Consider the following 20,080-nt stretch of genomic DNA (forward strand, 5'->3'; position numbering starts at 1 on the left):
AAGATGATTTCTGACATGGAGGAGGAGGCCAAAGAGAGCAGAACCAGCGGCGGTAAATCAGGGCTCAACCCCATTTTAGAAACACGATCACAATCATCAGAAGTAGTTGCTGCTTGAAAGCACAAAAATATGGCATGAATTGCAGATAAAGTGGTAAAATTGGTGAATTTACAGCTTTGTGTAGCAGAATTTTTTGGGACCAAAGATTTCACTAATCAGGGCTACCAAATGTAACATCGCAGCAAATTATATTAAAAAAAAAGAATAATAATTTTAAAAAATCTTAGTTAGGGCTGGGCGGTATGACGATATATATATCGTTACCAAGGTATAAACTGTCTATCGTTTAACTATATCGTTTATATCGCAGTATGTAAATATATAGCACTATTTACACTTCAGTGTGATGAAACAGCATAAGCGCAGAAAGCCGCATCTCTCATCCCGAATTCATATCTCTTTCACGTGTTATTGCGGTTAAATAGTGAAAATTATGTCAAAATGCCCATCGTGTGGAGTATTCATGTAAACACAGCCAGTAATGTCTCAAGTGAAAGTAAACAGCTGGGTGTAAACTGGATGTGTATCAGTATAATGGATCCGTGTGTTTGGTCTTAAAGTGACAGCACGGTAAACTTGACTTGATTAAACTTTATTTATGTCGTTAATCGTGAAATAAAATTACTCATATCGTCAAATAAGAATTTGGTCATATTGCCACCCATTGACAGTCAGTGATCAGAATGAGCAATATGACTTATTATGAGCATATGAGCAATATGACTTATTTTTAACGTTATTATTATTTATTATTCTATTATAATATATATTTTATTATTATTCGATTATATTGCAGTTATGTTGAAATGATTGAATTTAATTGAATATGCTTTATTGTCTCATTTCTAGAAAATTTGACTTGGACTTCCATAGCAGGGCCATAACATTCTCATGTAAAATGTGTGTGTCATCAGCAGCATATTTATAAATACATAAAAAGTATATATATATATATGCAATATATAAATCTCTTGTGGAAAAAACTACATTGGAATTGCATATGGAGAGATGGTGCCTTGATTTTCTTTGCAGGCCCTGTAAAATCTTTCTAATTGTGCTTGAGTGAACTGAGAGGAAAGTACTTGCTGTTTGCATGGTAAACACACTCATGTTTTACACTGTGGGATCATTCACCTAGAAATAACAGCATGTTCTTCCGCAAATGGCTGAAACACAATTCTTTTTTCCTGTAAAACGCAAGACTGCACCTCGAAAGCATTTCCTCAACACATTTTATGGTTAGAAAGAGCAATATGGCGATGGGTTTCAGAGATGCATCTTCAGCATGGTTGAGTGCACTTGCAATTAGTGCTAATTAGAGTTCCAGGGTACCAGAACACAAGAAGTGATAAGTAGAGATGCCCACATGTCCTCACAGGAATATGAAGCCGGAAAGTCAAGGAACCCATTGAATAACACCTAGAAAAGCACATAACATTCATGGCAAACCTTAAAAACACAAATACTTCATTATTTGTGTTTGTGTTTAGAGGACAATTACTACATGTGTGTGCTAATTTGTGTTTCTCTTTCTCTCTGATTCCCTCTCAACCCACTCGCACAAACACACTCTCATCATGTTCTCACTGTTAACTGCAGCCTAGCCGCGGTTGTGTGTGTGTGTGTGTGCTTTTTTTCACTGTGACCTGTAGATGTGAGGAGCTTGTAAATTGCCTGCAATCACTGAGAACAACAGCGAGGGAGAGGGACGCGAAGAGTTGCCGCCTCAGTGAAATTCAAATAGCTTCTGCAAGGGCATCTTATGATGAGAGCTCACTCTTCCCTCAGATATAGAGAGGCAATACATAATTCATGCCAGCTGAACATCTAGGGTCATGCTAGTCGTGGCAAACTTTTTAGGCAAAAGACTGATGCAGGTCTAAGTTTATTTTTAGTCCATTAAGAAGATCTGAAGATTTAGGAGTGATTTACAATATCAAAATAACCACAATGAATCCTAAAATAAAGTATTTTTTAATTTCTTTACGAATGAAAACAAAGCTGCGAGGGATGGGCGCATAGTCCTTCATATACGTTCATAAGTTATCCACATGTTTTTTGTCGTCAGGAATTTTTTTACAAATATTTTCAATTTTGGTACAGATGAATGATTGACAACTACAGTATAAAAAAAGTAAGTCAAAAACTGTGGAAATGAGGCCTATGAAAACTTTTCCACTTTTTCACTTTTTCACAAGTTGTTCTTGTAAAGATTATGCATGCATTTTTCTTTAGATTTTTCAAGTTTTTCCCAAATTAATTTTATTTAAATTATTTATAAATCTAAATTATTATTATTATTTATTTTTTTTATTAAAATTATTTTGATATTATTTATTTTCTCTGCAGGTGTTAACGTCTCGGTTACATATGGTAACCCTCGTTCCCTGAGGGAGGGAACGGAGACGTAGGTCATGACTGACCAATAGGAATCTCGCTAGAGAGGCCAATCTACTTCGAGTGAAACTAAAACAAGCCAATACACATTGGCGTGCAATCATTTGCATCAGCTGCGCGCCCTCGTTAGCGCGGGTATAAACGAGCAGCTGGTGCGATTGCACACTAGTTTTTTGCTGAGGAGCCAAGCCTGAGAAGCTGGCCGCCCCGGCGGGCGGCAGCGGATGTGGCGACGGGACCTACGTCTCCGTTCCCTCCCTCAGGGAACGAGGGTTACCATATGTAACCGAGACGTTCCCTATCGGTCAGTCACTACAACGTAGGTCATGACTGACCAATAGGAATCCCTACCAAAGCGCCACAGCCGCTGCACCCCATCCAGCGCCCCCGTGCAAGCCTCTACACCTTCTTGCCTGGAAGGACGATAGGCGGAGGCTTACACAGAGTGAGTCTGACACTGTTGTTCCGTAATAAACCATACAGTGAGATATTGGATAACACTGGGAAAGCGTGCCCTTTCTGTTTAGGAAGGAACGCTGCGGAAGCCACTTCTTCAAAGAGTTATGTGGAAATGCATATGGACTAGCCGAAGGCTGTACTGCATATGAAATAAAGGGTGACTTAGCCCAAGGGAAAGACACGGGCTTCCGATAGGAGCAGCCGTGGAATATACACATATGGGATCCCCGTAGGGTCACACAAATGGAACCCAGCCCAGATCCGGTTCTCAAGGATTCAGCGGATAAGGGCCTGGCGCCGGACGCTCCGCCAAGTCCGGGCCGAGGGGTTTTGGAGGACTCAACAGGTTTTACTCTGGAGCAATAAGGGTGCACAGTAGGGTGCAGCAAGCCGACAGAGCCAGACCTCTCAGTGCTTCTACCCGTCTAGGGTGAGAACACGGGAGGACACCGGCTCTACACGTAGGCTATAGTATCTAGCGAACGTGTTAGGTGTCGCCCAGCCCGCAGCTCTACAGATATCTGTTAGCGAGGAGCCACGTGCCAGCGCCCAGGAGGATGCAACGCCTCTCGTGGAGTGTGCATGCAACCTGAGCGGGCAGGGCACGCCTTGTGCTTGGTAAGCCAAGGCGATGGCATCCACTATCCAGTGGGCCATCCTCTGCTTGGAGACAGCCTTTCCCTTCTGCTGGCCTCCGTAACAGACAAAGAGCTGGTCTGAGGTCCTGACGCTTTGAGTTCTGTCCACGTACATACGCAGAGCGCGAACGGGACAGAGCAAAGCCAGGGCTGGGTCTGCCTCCTCCAAAGGCAGCGCTTGCAGGTTCACTACCTGGTCTTTGAAGGGAGTGGTAGGAACCTTGGGCACATAGCCAGGCCGGGGTCTTAGTACCACGTGGCTGCCACCCGGCCCGAACTCTAGGCACGATTCGTCGACCGAAAATGCGTGCAGGTCTCCTACCCTCTTGACAGAGGCCAGTGCAACCAGCAGCAAAGTTTTCATGGAAAGAAGCTTTAAGTCTACTGACTGCAGAGGCTCAAAGGGAACATCCTGAAGTGCTCGAAGCACCAGGGAAAGATCCCAAGAGGGTATGGAGGGGGGTCGAGGAGGATTTAATCGTCTCGCCCCCCTAAGAAACCTGACGACCAGGTCGTGCTTTCCCTCTGCTTTGCCATCTATGTGGTCGTGATAAGCTGAAATAGCGGCAGCATGTACTTTGAGGGTGGAGGGAGACAGTCTACGCTCCAACCCCTGCTGCAAGAAGGAAAGCACAGACCCTATCGGACATCTTCGGGGGTCTTCTCGGCGAGAAGAACACCACTTGACGAACAGGTTCCACTTCAGGGCGTAAACACGTCTCGTGGACGGCGCCCGTGCTGAAGTGATGGTGTTAAGTACCTCAGGGGGTAAGTCACCTAAAACCTCCGCGTCCCGTCCAGGGACCAGACATGGAGTTTCCAGAGGTCTGGACGCGGGTGCCATAGGGTGCCCCGTCTCTGAGTCAGAAGGTCCTTCCTCAGAGGAATGGGCCAGGGAGGGACTGTCACAAGGAGCATGAGTTCTGGGAACCAAGTCCGGGTGGGCCAATAGGGAGCCACCAGAAGGACCTGCTCCTCGTCCTCCCTGACTTTGCACAGTGTCTGCGCAAGTAGGCTCACTGGGGGAAACGCATATTTGCGAAGGCCCCGGGGCCAGCTGTGTGCCAGTGCATCCGTGCCGAGTGTTCCCTCGGTCAGGGAGTAAAACAGCTGGCAGTGGGAGGTCTCTGAGGAGGCAAACAGGTCTACCTGAGCCTCCCCGAACTCTCTCCAGATCAGCTGAACCGCCTGGGGGTGGAGTCGCCATTCTCCCGGGAGCACAGCTCGTGATAGCTCGTCGGCCACACGGTTTAGCAAGCCGGGGACATACATGGCTCGAAGCGACCTCAGATGCTTCTGACTCCAGAGGAGGAGATGGCGGGCGAGTTGCGACATGCGACGGGAGCGTAGACCACCTTGTCGGTTGATGTACGCAACGGTCGCAGTGTTGTCCGTACGGACCAGCACGTCCCTGCCCTGTAGCCGTCTTTTCAAGCGGGTCAGGGCGAGATGTACTGCTAGCAACTCGAGGCAGTTGATGTGCCAACGCAGTTGAGGGTCCGTCCACACCCCTGACACTGCATGCCCGTTGTACGTGGCACCCCAGCCGGTGGCAGAGGCATCTGTGAATACCACAGCATGCCTGGACACCTGTTCCAAGGGGACTCCTGCCCGCAGGAACGAGGGGTCTGACCACGGGCTGAAGGTCTGGCGGCACGCCGGTGTGATTGCCACCCGGTGAGTGCCATGACGCCACGCCCATCTCGGGACTCGGCCGTGAAGCCAGTGCTGAAGCGGTCTCATATGTAGCAGGCCGAGCGGGGATACCGCTGATGCTGCTGCCATATGCCCCAGGAGCCTCTGAAAGAGTTTCAGTGGGACCGCTGTCCTGCCCTTGAACGTGTTCAAGCAGTTCAGCACCGACTGAGCACGCTGCTCTGTGAGGCGCGCTGTCTGGGCGACCGAATCCAACTCCATACCGAGAAAAGAGATCCTCTGCACAGGGGAGAGTTTGCTCTTTTCCCAGTTGACCTGAAGACCCAACTGGCTGTTGTGCCTGAGCACTAGGTCCCTGTGTTCGCATAGCTGATCTCGAGAGTGTGCTAGTATGAGCCAGTCGTCGAGATAGTTGAGGATGTGAACGCCCTGTTCTCTCATGGGAACAAGGGCCCCCTCCGTGACTTTCGTGAAGACACGGGGGGACAGGGACAGCCCGAAGGGTAGGACTTTGTACTGATATGCTCGACCCTCGAACGCAAAGCGCAGAAATGGCCTGTGTCGAGGAAGAATCGAGACATGAAAGTACGCGTCCTTCAGGTCGATCGCTGCAAACCAATCTTGGGGACGGATACATTCGAAAATGCGTCTCTGCGTGAGCATTTTGAACGGTAGCTTGTGGAGGCTCCGATTCAAAACTCGCAGATCCAAGATCGGTCGTAACCCACCACCTTTCTTGGGTACAATGAAGTAGGGACTGTAGTGCCCTGACCTCATATCGGCTGGAGGGACCGGCTCTATCGCATCCTTCGCCAGTAGGACTGCGATCTCCGCACGCAAGACAAGGGCATCGGCTGCTCTCACTGTAGTGGAGTGGATGGCCCGAAACTTGGGGGGACGCCGGGCGAACTGAATCGCATAGCCGAGCCTGATGGTTCGAATGAGCCAGCGAGACGGCCTGGGGAGCGCTAACCAGGCTCGCAGAGACCGTACAAGCAGGACCAAAGGGACCGTAGGCGTACCCGAGGTGGGGCAGCGAGGTGGAACAAAGGGACGCAGCTCGGGAGGCTCTCTCTGGGAGGCGGCCCGTAGCGGGGTCTGAGTGTGCTGTGCAGCACTTACCTGGTTCCACGGGGCAGGAGGTGCGGGAGGCGGCTCGATGGCGTTCTCGGACCGTACGCAGCTGCCGGCTGGCGATAGAAGAGGCGGATGAGAGTGGTGAGGATTCTGACCCCCCCACTACTCTCCGGGCCCTCTTCGGACCCAGAGATGATAGAAACTGCTCTTTTATTGAAAATTTGGGTACCGCTGGTTTTAAGGCCAGCGGCGGAACACAAACAAAACGAAACAAAGGATTTTCCACCCGGCCCTCTTCCGGGGGAGGGAGCGATGCAGTCATCGTCTCCTGGAGAGCAGTCCCTTCCACCTCTGGGTCACCCGTCCTAGGGCCGCTTACCTTTGGCTTTGCCGCCCCTCTTGGCGGGGGCCTGGACGGGCGGGGCGCCCTGCCTGCGACTGGCTCCACGGTGCCGCTTGGATGGAGGCTGCTGCTGCGGCGCGGGAGCAGGGGGAGACGCAGGCGGACGCCCACGGCGACGAGCAGACCGAGGAGCCGCGGGCGGTGGGGTGGAGGCAGCAGCTGACCGCCGCGGCAAGATGTGTCTAATGGCCTCAGTCTGCTTCTGTACAGCCGAGAACTGCTGGGCGAAGTTCTCGACCGCGTCGCCGAAGAGGCCGGTCTGGGACACGGGGGAGTTAAGGAACCTGATCTTGTCGGTCTCCCGCATGTCAGCCAGACACAGCCAGAGGTGGCGTTCCTGGACCACCAGTGTGGACATCGCACGACCCACTGACCGCGCAGTGACCTTCGTCGCACGGAGCGCGAGGTCAGTTGCGGCACGAAGTTCTTGGAGAACTTGTGGATCATGACCACCCTCGTGCAGGTCCTTCAGTGCCTTGGCCTGATGAACCTGCAACAACGCCATGGCGTGCATGGCAGAGGCAGCTTCCCCACAGGCCTTGTAAGCCTTGCCGGTCAGGTCCGACGAGTACTTACAAGCCCGGGAAGGAAGACACGGTTCTCCACGCCAAGTGGAGTTAGGGCACAGTTGCATAGCAACGGCCCGTTCCACTGGCGGGATACGCGTGTATCCCTTAGCTGCCCCGCCATCAAGGGTGGTGAGGGAGGAGGATCCACCGAGACGGTTTCTGGCAGTAAAAGGTGCCGTCCACGTCCTTGTGAGCTCCTCATGCACCTCCGGGAAGAAAGGCACTGGGGTGGGTTGCTGAGAACCAGCGCGCGCCACCCCGAGATACCAATCGTCCAACCTCGAGGGCTCGGGACACGGTGGAGGGTTCCACACGAGCCCGATCCTGTTGGCGGCCCGGGAAAGCATGGCCATCATCTCCGGGTCCGACTCGGGCACCGCTGGCACACCTGAAGGAGGCAGCGGCTCCGAGCCGTCGTCCGCGGAGAGGTCTGACCCACCCTCCGATGCAGCGATCGACATCTGGTCGTCGCAGGGAGCGCCGAACGAAACGACCGGTACACATCTCGAGGACGGTCCAGAACGTTCCGTTGGCAGCTCAACTGGTTGCGGAGCATGAGAGGAGTGAGGGTTCCTAGGGGGTTGGTTCCCCGAAGGAAGCGCGCTCACTGTAATCCTCAGGTCACCCGTGTCACTGCCCGAAGCAACCCGCGAAGGGGGGTTGGAACGAGGTGCAGGCACGGGGACTCCGCCCCTTTGCAGGAACGTGAGTCTCGACCTCAGCTCCGAGATGGTCATCTTCCCACAATGGGTACATGACTCATCCACGAACGCTGTCTGTGCGTGTTCGAGGCCCAGACACACAAGGCAGTGATCGTGACCATCCCGCGACCCCAGGTAACGACCGCATCCAGAAACACACAGATAGAATGTCATCTTGAAAAAGACGCAAACTATCTGTGTAAGCTCTTTTAGAGACTGCTCTCCTTGGTGCTGAAGCACGCAGGGGAACGGTCACAGCGAACACAGACAGGAATGTGCACCTGTCTGTGCGCGATTCTCTCTCGCTGGTCTTACCAGCCGTAAAAACGGCCGTTGAGCGCTTTAATCGCGCACCTTACCAGCCGTAAGAACGGCCGTTGAGCGCTTTAACCGCGCACCTTACCAGCCGTGAAAACAGCTTTTTTGTTTGCTCAGTTTTAAAACAACAAACAAAGAAGAGAGAGAGAGAAGAGAAAAAGACCGCTCGCGCTGTTGTGCCGTCACGCCCGCACCAAAGTGGAGAGATCCAGAAGAGGCTTGCTTTCAAATTCACTCTGTTCAGCATACGAAGTGCTTGGCTCCGAAGCAAAAAGCTAGTGTGCAATCGCACCAGCTGCTCGTTTATACCCGCGCTAACGAGGGCGCGCAGCTGATGCAAATGATTGCACGCCAATGTGTATTGGCTTGTTTTAGTTTCACTCGAAGTAGATTGGCCTCTCTAGCGAGATTCCTATTGGTCAGTCATGACCTACGTTGTAGTGACTGACCGATAGGGAACTAACGATACGTTCACACGACAAAGATGTACTGAAAACTGAAACGTTCTTCCTTCGCATTTTCATGTACAGATGATAACGCCGAAAAATCACTCAAAAAATGCTTTTTTGTGAAAAAATGTGTTATTCTGCCAGGCCAGTATTGGCGATGTCACTTTGTAAAGAAACACTACGTGCCTACAGACAAGTTTTTCCATTTTTGTAGTTTAAAAGAAGATGATAAATATTGTTTTCAAAAACTTTTCAAATGTTTTCTGTTTTTATTTAGAACATTTATTTTTCTCAATATAGCAGTAATGTATTTGTTGCAAAAAACTAAACAAATCAATAAATAAAAACTTACAAAGTCCGTTTTTTCCCCAATATTGTGCAGCCCTACATGGAATATAGTGCAACAGGCATATGGATTATTGTTATGGTACATTTATGATGCTTTATTGTTATACAATGTATTAATTTTTAAAGGCTGCCAGCCCCTGGTCATCATATACTTGCCCTGTATGGAAGCATCATCATCCTGCTGGGTTTGAGAGAAACGACAAAATGTAATGTTTTTGTAATGACATGAGGAAGATTTTAATTCATTTTCAGGCGATGTAAATGAAATCTGTATAGTCAGCATTTCTGAGCATCACATTAGTTGCAATATGCTACACTTAACACATTTAATTTCCCCACATCACACCTTCAGTTTCACGATCGTTCCAGCATGGAAACATGGGTGGCATTTTGAAAAGCACATTAGCGGCATTAAGTGAAGCAATCTTCACCGAGATGCTGCAAAATATGAAGAGTGTGTTTGCTGATTGTCAGAAGAAACACACAAGCAAGGCCAATTCACAAGCAGGTCTGAAGCCACCGGGGAGCTTTAAAGGAAACGATGAAAGCACTTCCTGCAGGGACTGAATCTCAGCATAGTGGGAACAAGATATTTGGGGTAAAGAGGGAGGGAGAGAATAAAAGGCTGACCTAGTTCCGCCTTTCACTTGCTCCTTCCCCCGGAGTAGGTGTCCTGAACCCCGGGGCCGAGCTGGCAGGCCTGCAGTAGTACAGAGGGAGCAGCGGAGGGCAGAAAGGACGATAAACAATGACTGTGCACTCTCAACCTCTGCTGCTCAAGCTTCTGTGGATTATTCCCCTGGCCACATCCTTGCAGAGGAAGAAAAGCTGGCAGCTTGCATGCTCTGTCACAGTCTCTCCTCCATTACGTCAACACAGCACTGCTGCACACGGCACACACACACACACCTGCTGCTGGCTGCTCACCTCCCTGCCTGACACTCACTACACACACACACACACACACGGCCCACCGATACAATCAGCACTCACAGATTCAACAAAACAGGTTCAAAATAGCAGAGAAAAACTTCTATGATTTACTTTAAAGTAGTGTTGATGCCGATACTGACGACAAAATAATGACAATATATTCACAATATATACAATTTTGCCCAATGTTTACTTCAAATATTTGAGAACAGACAAGGCGCACTTTTGGCAAGGAAGACAATTGTTCATTTTAAGTTGTTAAATGGCTAATTGGGAAAAAATTATTGGTAACAATATATTTATACAATATAAGGTTTCATTTGTTTACATTAGATAACTACAATACTGCATTAGTTAACATGAACTAACAACGAAAAATGCTTCTAAAGCTTTTATTAATATTTTATTAATCTCATTATTAAAATCAAAAGTCGTCTCTGATTTTATTATTAAATGGACCTAATCTTCCAAAAATCTGACAATGAACAGGTGGATTTTTATAAGCTAACGTTAACAAAGAATAATAAATACTGTAACAAATGTATTGAAACTGTAAATAATGTTAGTTAATGAATTATTACCTAATTGTAAAGTGTTACTAAATTATTTTAACTAAAATTATTTCAACAAATTAAAATGAATGAATTAAATTAAAACAAGTAAAATAAAATAAAATAAAATTTACTGTAAAAATGTTTGTAACCTTTACAGAAAAAAAGTTAGAGGGAATTTTTTTAAATGCTTAGCATTGTATTACATGTCATTTTACAGTCAAATGTATGGTTTATGCAAGTAAAAACTATGAATTATCATATAATTAAACTGAAAAAACAGTAAAACATTACCTGAAGTCCTAGGGTGACTTCACATTTGACGTCTAATTAGCATTAGGGTGGGTTTTTATTTACCATGACTGTTATGTAACGTTTATTCCATCATTTTTGTTATGTCTTTGTGTGTATGTTTGTCACTATGTGAGAACTGGCCATGTATTATGTACACTGTGCATGAATTCTGATTCATCATGTGGCTTTCTGTTTTACCGCCTGTATGATGGTTATCACGTACATTCTGAGTTAAAAAGCAGCTTTTGGAAGTTTAGTACATTTGGTATATTATTGGTACATTATATCACTGAAAATGAAATAAATGTTATAATTGTCACCGTGAATTTGCGGCAATTACAGCTGTCAGTTTTTGTCACAAATGTAACAGTTTTTTATTAAATAATCTGTAGCACAAAAGTATAATAATGGCTATAAAGTAATGATATCGTTCAGTGCTACTGTTCTGTCAACCAAAATCTACCTTTTTGTACTTTTGTGCTATATTTAAAAGACAAGAGGTAAAATCATCCACATTTACAGTATTACATAGGATGTCGTCAGATATTTCAGTGAGCCAAGAAAAAGACACGTTTAAGTGCCATCAGTGAAAGTGAAAGTGACACGTGATGGCGGAATTTGACCTCTGCATTTAACCCATCCAAGTAAGTGCACACACATTAGGAGCAGAGAGTAGTGAACACACACACACACACACACTGCAAACGTGGATACACACACCCGGAGCAGCGGGCAGCCTTGAGTGGCGCCCGGGGAGCGATTGGGGGTTAGGTGCCTTGCTCAAGGACACCTCAGTCATATTCCTGCCGGTACTGGAATCAAACCAGCAACCTTTGGGTCACCAGTCCAACTCTGTTACCATCAGAACATGATTACTCAGAATTATCATCACAAGGATTGAGAAATCATTCCTGCATTTTGATATTCCTTTCCATTTTACTCAAAGCTTTTTTCGCTTGTACTGTAAAACCAGAACAGGCCTTTAAATATCAACAAGTCAACACAATGTTGGATTGTGGCAATAAAACAAAAACTCGTTCCTCATAAAGGCAGTTCTTCACTCGGATGGCTCTTGAAAAATTCCTCCCTTTTTTCCTTCTTCTAATCCTCTCTAACACGCAACGATTGTCTTGATGTGTGTAAACCGTATGAAAGCCCTGAGGGAGTGTGTGTGTCATCTAGGAGCCACAGTCCTCTCAGACTTCTGAAGGCTGAGAAATAGGATGCTCTCAGATTGACTGTAATAGAAAGCGATCTCCCGGCTCCCGTTTCATTTCGAGCTACACACGAAACAAAGGCTTCCTCCAAGAAAGACAAACAGCTCCATACAAGACAAAATGTGTGCATGAGTCTCCGTTTAAAAGAAATCACATCTGTCTCGGTTAATTATCTCTGATTAAACAACTTTTTATTATTATCATTGTTGTTCATTGATATTATTCATTAAAAAAATGGCCAGCTAAAAAACCTGGAAAGATTTAACCACATATTTAGGACTTAGGAAACCAAATATAATATAATTCAAGGTTCAACCACTGAAAAACTTGTATCGGTCAATCACTAATATGAATATTGTGTAGGATTTTATTTGAAAACTCTTGTCATAAGCAAAATTTCTCAAACGTGTCACATTTTAAAAAATTTAAAAAACAAAATAAACATAAAAAAACATGTACTAATGCCATAAAGTAATGATATACACAGTATAAATATAAATATGTACTACATAAGTATCCCTGCTTTTTTGGAAAGAAAATTGAGGGATCCCAAAAATAACAAAAGAGAACATCTCTGTTGCATTAACTTAATCTATAGTTTTATGCATTCTGTTTCTTTATATGAAGTTAATAGAATAATTAGCTTGTATACAGTATCATGACAGTTTTGGGGCTAATTGTTTCCATGTTTGACATTACACAACATAACTTTATGAAAAATTCATAAATATTCCTAGCCTGGGTTTCCCCATGCTGCCTTGCGAGGCAGTCTGGATTCCATGGACCAGATTTTCGCCTCAGCGAGGGGACCAATCACAGAACGGGGGGGGAGCAGCAAGACGATGACGACGTCTATGCGACACACCGACGCAGTTTGTTAATATCTATGGATCCAACATGACAGCAGACGCAAAGTTACCTTTCGATGCAGCAAAAACGGCAATAGTTGCTGAACGCCATCGTGTACACATAAATCTCTGAACCATTGTCTTCTTCCTCGTCTAATTTCTGTCGCTCTACATACGTCATCTGGTATAATTGAAACGATTGGCTATGAGCTACGTACAGGCGCATTTGATAGACATTCGTAGCACCCAATAAACGGCTCTGGGCATTCGTAAACCAAGCCTAAAATACGAGAAAAAGAATGTGGTTCCCAGACCCACGTCTCAATGAGACTGGGTCTGACGTTAGCCAGGCTAAAATATTCCTACCAAAATAGGCAAAACACACCAAATCACAATGTCAATTGTGTGTCCCTGTAAAAACTCCAACAATGTTCATCAAAAACAGATAGGCTAAGGAATTTAAACTGTGGATAATTAGTATTTCTCTTCAGGGCAGCAGGGTAATAAAACAGACTTGCAAAATATTATATAAAAATGACCTTTACAAGTGCAAGTAATGTTTCAATAAAGAAATGTGAAATGGGAAAACTACTATGAGGCCTAATGTTGCATCTTTGATACCAATATTTCATTTGAAAGCCACGTTTCTAGCATCTGTAAAACTGCATTCCTCCATATTAAAAATATATCTAAATTACGACATATGCTTTCAATGAAAATTGCGCAACAGTTAGTTCATGCGTTCATGACCTCAAGGCTAGATTATTGTATGCTCTTATGGGTGGTTGCCCTGCACGCTTAACAAACAAACTACAGTTGGTCCAAAACGCAGCCCCTAGAGCTCTTAGTAAAACCAGGAAGTATTACCATATTAGCCCACTTCTGTCAACACTGCATTGGCTCCCTATTAAAAATCATATACATTTTAAAATAATGTTGATTACTTACAAAGCACTAAATGGTTTAGCTTCCCAGTACTTGAGCGACCTTTAAAAAGTGATCTGGCGTCACAAAGGCTGAGATCTCTTTAGCCCGAAGTGTCAGCGGAACTTGCCAGTAACCCTTCAACAGGTCGATTTTACTGACCTACCGGGAATGTGCTTGTCAAATAAAAATCATTAAATCAACACCCAAAACCACAACAAGGAACATAACGAGCCGTGCCAGCGAGGCACCGCGGAGCTGTGCTCCGTCTGCCGGCAAGAGCGAATGGGATGTGAGAGCGAGAGAGAGCCCGGACGTCAAACAAGGCGTCTTTATAGAGGTGGCCCAACCCACAATCAGCAGCCAGCGGGACACCACGGAGCCTCTAGAGGAAACAGAAGAAACAGCAGGAGGATAAACGCAACAAATCATAAACAGTGTTTACTTCGCTCTTAACAGCGTAACACGCATTATAGTCCTTCACGTCTACTGTGATCTTAAAATTATGGCCAGTTGATGATACCTAGAATATCAAAAGTGACTGCTGGCGGTAGATCCTTCTCCTATTTTGCACCTTAACTTTTGAAACTTTGGTCTTCCTAACATTGTCCGGGAAGCAGGCACACTCTGTCAGTTTAAGACAAAAAACGCATCTCTTTTACCTGGCATTCATATAGAACATTATACATTTCTATTATTCAAATCAGTTAAATGATTATTAGGCTGCATAGATTAGGTCAGCCGGAACCGGGGACACTTCCTATAACACCTGGTGTACTCGTAATATTAAAAGAAAAATGGCATCTACACTAATGTTAGTCTTTCTGTTTCGAAAGGATCAGCCGGATCAGGGCCGTATCTAGATCAGATGGTGGACCTGCGCCTGGACCCATCCACAACGCATCCCTAAAGTGCCAGCCTCATCACCCCTGTGAAGGCCTCATCGACACGAAAGCCATTGGCACTGATCCTCACCAAACTCGTCTCCATACCGGCGTGATGACTCCGACTTCCAACCAGATAGAACTGGATAAATATTGTGAATGTTTTGATCCAATCTGACTTCTGACCTATAATGCTGCCTGAATCATAATCATACACTGTTCGTTCGTTGGTCAGAGGAGGACTGACCCCCTGACTGAGCTGGGTTCTCCCAAGGTTTTTTTTTCCATTCTGTCACTGATGGAGTTTCGGTTCCTTGCCACTGTCGCCTTGGCTTTTGGCTTGCTTAGTTGGGGACATTTAATATTCAACAATATTATTGATCTGCCTTACTTAAAGTGGACAATGACGCAATTTTCTTCTAGAAACAAACTTTGTTGTATTATTTTATGTTATCACTGTGAAGCTGCTTTGAAACAATCTGTATTGTAAAAAGCGCTATATAAATAAAGGTGACTTGACTTGGCTTGACATGGATCATTGAGAAAAATCTACTAGCTACAATTGAAAAGAGTGAGTGGGTTTGGTTGTTTCCGTATCCCCAGTGTTTATGATGTAACCCTCAGCTCATCCCGGAGTAACAGACCTCCCATAATCTGCCGGATTTCACAGAGTCCTGTCCAGCCAGTGCTTAGCAGCCAGCCATCCGTGCTGCTTTACTAAACTGCTTGATTTACAAGCGCCCAAGGGGCAGTTTTGGAGACCAAAGCATACATTATTAATGGATGTGTAGTGTTGACATAGTACCAGAATCCATACAACACTTTCCTGCTTATGGAGCAATTCCAATACTATGATAATAAACTGTATAGGGGACACATGCATTTCATAAATAGATCCTCTCAAGTCGGTCCTGATAAAACATCACTACAGACTTACTACAGTCTCAGATACTCAGTCCAGACATAGAGTGATGCTGATGCAGAATTTGTATCTTTCTTCCTGAAGCTGTCATTCTGTAGAACATCTTTTGATTTCCACAGAAAAAAAGACTTTTTGTAAATAATGACAGATTTGGTGCCACTTTATATGGAATGGTTAGTTCACCAAAAAATTATAATTATCACATCAGGTCAGAGTTCCCTCTTCGACCAGAACTATAGTTTATAAAGTTATAAATATGGATAGTTTTCTTACAAAATGCATTACTTTGCTTCAGAAGGCCTTTATTACCCCCTCTGGATTACTTTTATGATGGATGGATGCAATTGTTATGGGCTTTTAAAAAATGGTACCATTCACTCCCATTATAAAGGTTGGACTGTATACAAAGTAAACGAAGAATAATTGTTCTTATGTAAGTGCATAGTAGTTAAAGACACCTAATATAAAAGTACACTACTCCTTCACACCAAAACATCCCTCAGGACGTTCCCAAACCATCTTGAACCTACCCATTATGGGTCCAAACATATTTAAAAGTGCCCTTACAGAGCTTATAGAAAAGAAACAGGTCGTTTAAAATACACAAAGCTATTTAAATAAACAGACCAGATTCCAGTATAGCAGCAGCAGCAGTACTTCAGTGTGTTGTGTTCTGATTTATGGGAATGCAACACATCATCAACAATATATTCATAATGAGAGCAAAACAAGCCCGAAAACAATCTGTTGTAATACTTTTTCGATTCAAACGAGCATTGCAGCACTTAGTCAGAAGTAACCTGCCGGATTTAGGGGGGGATGCTGCTGGCACCTGCTATTAAACCCCACTGCGCACGCTTCTCCCAGCCTGCAACAAAAGGTCTGCTGATCGCTGTTTTTCAGCAGCACCTGTGCTGATGAGACTGACCTGAATGGTGCAGGTATACTCCGTATCATCCAGCAGTCTGACCGTACACATGTATTCTCGCTCCAGGTTTCTGACGCTGCCACTCATCAGCCGACTCAACATCATCTTCTCACCGCACAATCGCTGCTCTGCGTCCAGGACCAGAACAACAAAAAAAACCTCAAGCAATGTCACATCGACCAAACTCTCCGGTCGCCCAGGTAAAACGTGCTAACCGAAGCCGACAGCATCTTTCTCCGATGACATGAACGCCGCGGGTGTTTTATTGTTGGTTATTGCGGACAGGTTCCTCAAGCACACACGCATCCGCGTCCAGGTCCAGATGAAGTCTGTGGTTACGAGCACGAGCAGACAGTAGCAGAAAGCCTGTATGTTGACCATTCACCGCTTGATATTTGAGCAAGGGGGCGGGACCAGAGAAGCTGATTGACACTCCTTTTAGCCAATCTCAAAATAAGGACTCGTTTGAAACGGACAATGAAAGATTGGGGTGGTGCTGCGTATTTTGGAGGTCATTGTTGTCCAATAACATGCTGGACAAAGGTAGTAGTAGTAAGGTTATAAGGAAATACTCTTAACACTTTATTAATGTGTCCTTGTTACATGTATTTACAATAGTAATAACTATAAATTAGGCATTTAATTACATACAACTAAGCCTAAACAAAACCCTCTAAAACTTTATTTTACAGTGTCCTTGTTACATATGTTACATATACTTACAGGTGCTGGTCATATAATTAGAATATCATCAAAAAGTTGATTTATTTCAAGAATTCAACTTAACAGGTGAAACTAATATATTATATAGACTCATTACATGCAAAGTGAGATATTTCATTATTCCTTTATTTGTTATAATTTTGGTTCAATGACCATGGTATTCCTGTGTAATTACTGTGTGATACTGTCATGTAATATTCTAATTTTCTGGGATTTTGATTTGTGGGTTTCATAAGCACTAAGCCATAATCATCAAAATTATAACAAATAAAGGCTTGAAATATCTCACTTTGCATGTAATGAGTCTATATAATATATTAGTTTCACCTGTCAAGTTGAATTCTTGAAATAAATCAACTTTTTGATGATATTCTAATTATATGACCAGCACCTGTATATAAACAGTAAATTATGCATATTTACATCCAATTAACCCTCAACCAAATCCTAATCCTAACCCGACCCTATAGGAAGTACATGTTGTTAATTATTATTAGTCAGTAGGCTACTTAAAAATATAATCACACTGATGACACCTTAAAATAAAGTGTAACCCAAAACCCTAATCCTACTCAAACCCAATAGTAAGTATGATTACTCAGTACTTTACACTGTAACAGGGACACATTCAAATAAAGTGTATCGTAATCCAATAATTTTCTTCTGTATTTGGCAGTATGACTCTATTATGCATCAATAACAAAATCGAACAAGTATCTTACGAAATAGATTTTTCTGGCTACACTTGTCGAAAAGGTATAAATTGAATGTACTTGTAAATTTTGTGAACTAAAAAAAGAAAGTATTTTAACATGTTTAATATTGTGTTCGTTCAAGATTCATAATGATTTAGAAAACCATGGCGGTGAGGACCCTTTGGGCGGCCATGGCGGAGCTGTGGGGCCCTCGGGCGGCCAGGGCGGAGCTGTGGGGCCCTCGGGCGTCCCGGGCGGAGCTGTGAGGCCCTCGGGCGTCCAGGGCGGAGCTGTGGGGCCCTCGGGCCTCCAAGGCGGAGCTGTGGGGCCCTCGGGCGGCCATGGCGGTGAGGACCCTTTTCGGGCGGCCATGGCGGTGAGGACCCTTTTCGGGCGGCCATGGCAGTGAGGACACTTCGGGCGGCCATGGCAGTGAGGACCCTTCGGGTGGGCGCCCCCCAAAAATTTTAATGGGAAATTGACAGGAAAGGGGGGATCCGGCAGCAATGAGGGTCTTGGGCTGGGCAGGACCAGCAGTGAAGAGGGCTTTGAGCTAAGCAGGACCAGCGGCAAAGGAAACTCTGGCGCAGGATCAACGGGCTCGGGCGCAGGACCAACGGCCTCTGGCGCAGGACCAGCGGCCTCTGGCGCAGGACCAGCGGCAAAGGAAACTCTGGCGCAGGACCAACGGCCTCTGGCGCAGGACCAGCGGGCTCTGGCGCAGGACCAGCGGCAAAGGAAACTCTGGCGCAGGACCAACGGCCTCTGGCGCAGGACCAGCGGCCTCTGGCGCAGGACCAGCGGCCTCTGGCGCAGGACCAGCGGGCTCTGGCGCAGGACCAGCGGCAAAGGAAACTCTGGCGCAGGACCAGCGGCAAAGGAAACTCTGGCGCAGGACCAGCGGCAAAGGAAACTCTGGCGCAGGACCAGCGGCAAAGGAAACTCTGGACCAGCGGCCTCTGGCGCAGGACCAACGGCCTCTGGCGCAGGACCAACGGCCTCTGGCGCAGGACCAACGGCCTCTGGCGCAGGACCAACGGCCTCTGGCGCAGGACCAGCGGCCTCTGGCGCAGGACCAACGGCCTCTGGCGCAGGACCAGCGGCCTCTGGCGCAGGACCAGCGGGCTCTGGCGCAGGACCAACGGCCTCTGGCGCAGGAACAGCGGGCTCTGGCGCAGGACCAGCGGCAAAGGAAACTCTGGCGCAGGACCAGCGGCAAAGGAAACTCAGGACCAGCGGCCTCTGGCGCAGGACCAACGGCCTCTGGCGCAGGACCAGCGGCCTCTGGCGCAGGACCAGCGGCCTCTGGCGCAGGACCAGCGGCCTCTGGCGCAGGACCAGCGGCCTCTGGCGCAGGACCAGCGGCCTCTGGCGCAGGACCAGCGGCCTCTGGCGCAGGACCAGCGGGCTCTGGCGCAGGACCAACGGCCTCTGGCGCAGGACCAGCGGGCTCTGGCGCAGGACCAGCGGCAAAGGAAACTCTGGCGCAGGACCAGCGGGCTCTGGCGCAGGACCAGCGGGCTCTGGCGCAGGACCAGCGGGCTCTGGCGCAGGACCAGCGGGCTCTGGCGCAGGACCAGCGGGCTCTGGCGCAGGACCAGCGGGCTCTGGCGCAGGACCAGCGGGCTCTGGCGCAGGACCAGCGGGCTCTGGCGCAGGACCAGCGGGCTCTGGCGCAGGACCAGCGGGCTCTGGCGCAGGACCAGCGGGCTCTGGGGCAGGACCAGCGGCAAAGGAAACTCTGGCGCAGGACCAACGGCCTCTGGCGCAGGACCAGCGGGCTCTGGCGCAGGACCAGCGGGCTCTGGCGCAGGACCAGCGGGCTCTGGCGCAGGACCAGCGGGCTCTGGCGCAGGACCAGCGGGCTCTGGCGCAGGACCAGCGGGCTCTGGCGCAGGACCAGCGGGCTCTGGCGCAGGACCAGCGGGCTCTGGCGCAGGACCAGCGGGCTCTGGCGCAGGACCAGAGGGCTCTGGCGCAGGACCAGCGGCCTCTGGCGCAGGAACTGCGGCCTCTGGCGCAGGACCAGCGGCCTCTGGCGCAGGACCAGCGGGCTCTGGCGCAGGACCAGCGGGCTCTGGCGCAG

At 47.2% G+C, this 20,080-nt stretch overlaps 1 protein-coding gene across 3 annotated transcripts in view; it reads right to left on the reverse strand.

The window, feature by feature from the left end:
• frmd5a (FERM domain containing 5a) overlaps nucleotides 1-16,944 on the reverse strand; it is a 130,860-nt gene extending 113,916 nt beyond the window's left edge. For all 3 annotated transcript variants that reach the window (XM_077194443.1, XM_077194442.1, XM_077194446.1), the window contains exon 1: nucleotides 16,577-16,944. In XM_077194443.1, coding sequence (XP_077050558.1) covers nucleotides 16,577-16,681 — 105 coding nt within the window. In that variant the 5' untranslated portion in view covers nucleotides 16,682-16,944. The remainder of the gene's footprint in view (nucleotides 1-16,576) is intronic.
• Nucleotides 16,945-20,080: the final 3,136 nt, after the last annotated feature.

The sequence above is a fragment of the Siphateles boraxobius genome, unplaced genomic scaffold, assembly GCF_051911475.1.
Source record: "Siphateles boraxobius isolate OS27281-9 unplaced genomic scaffold, OSU_SipBor_1 32, whole genome shotgun sequence".
NCBI classification, from domain to species: domain Eukaryota; kingdom Metazoa; phylum Chordata; class Actinopteri; order Cypriniformes; family Leuciscidae; genus Siphateles; species Siphateles boraxobius.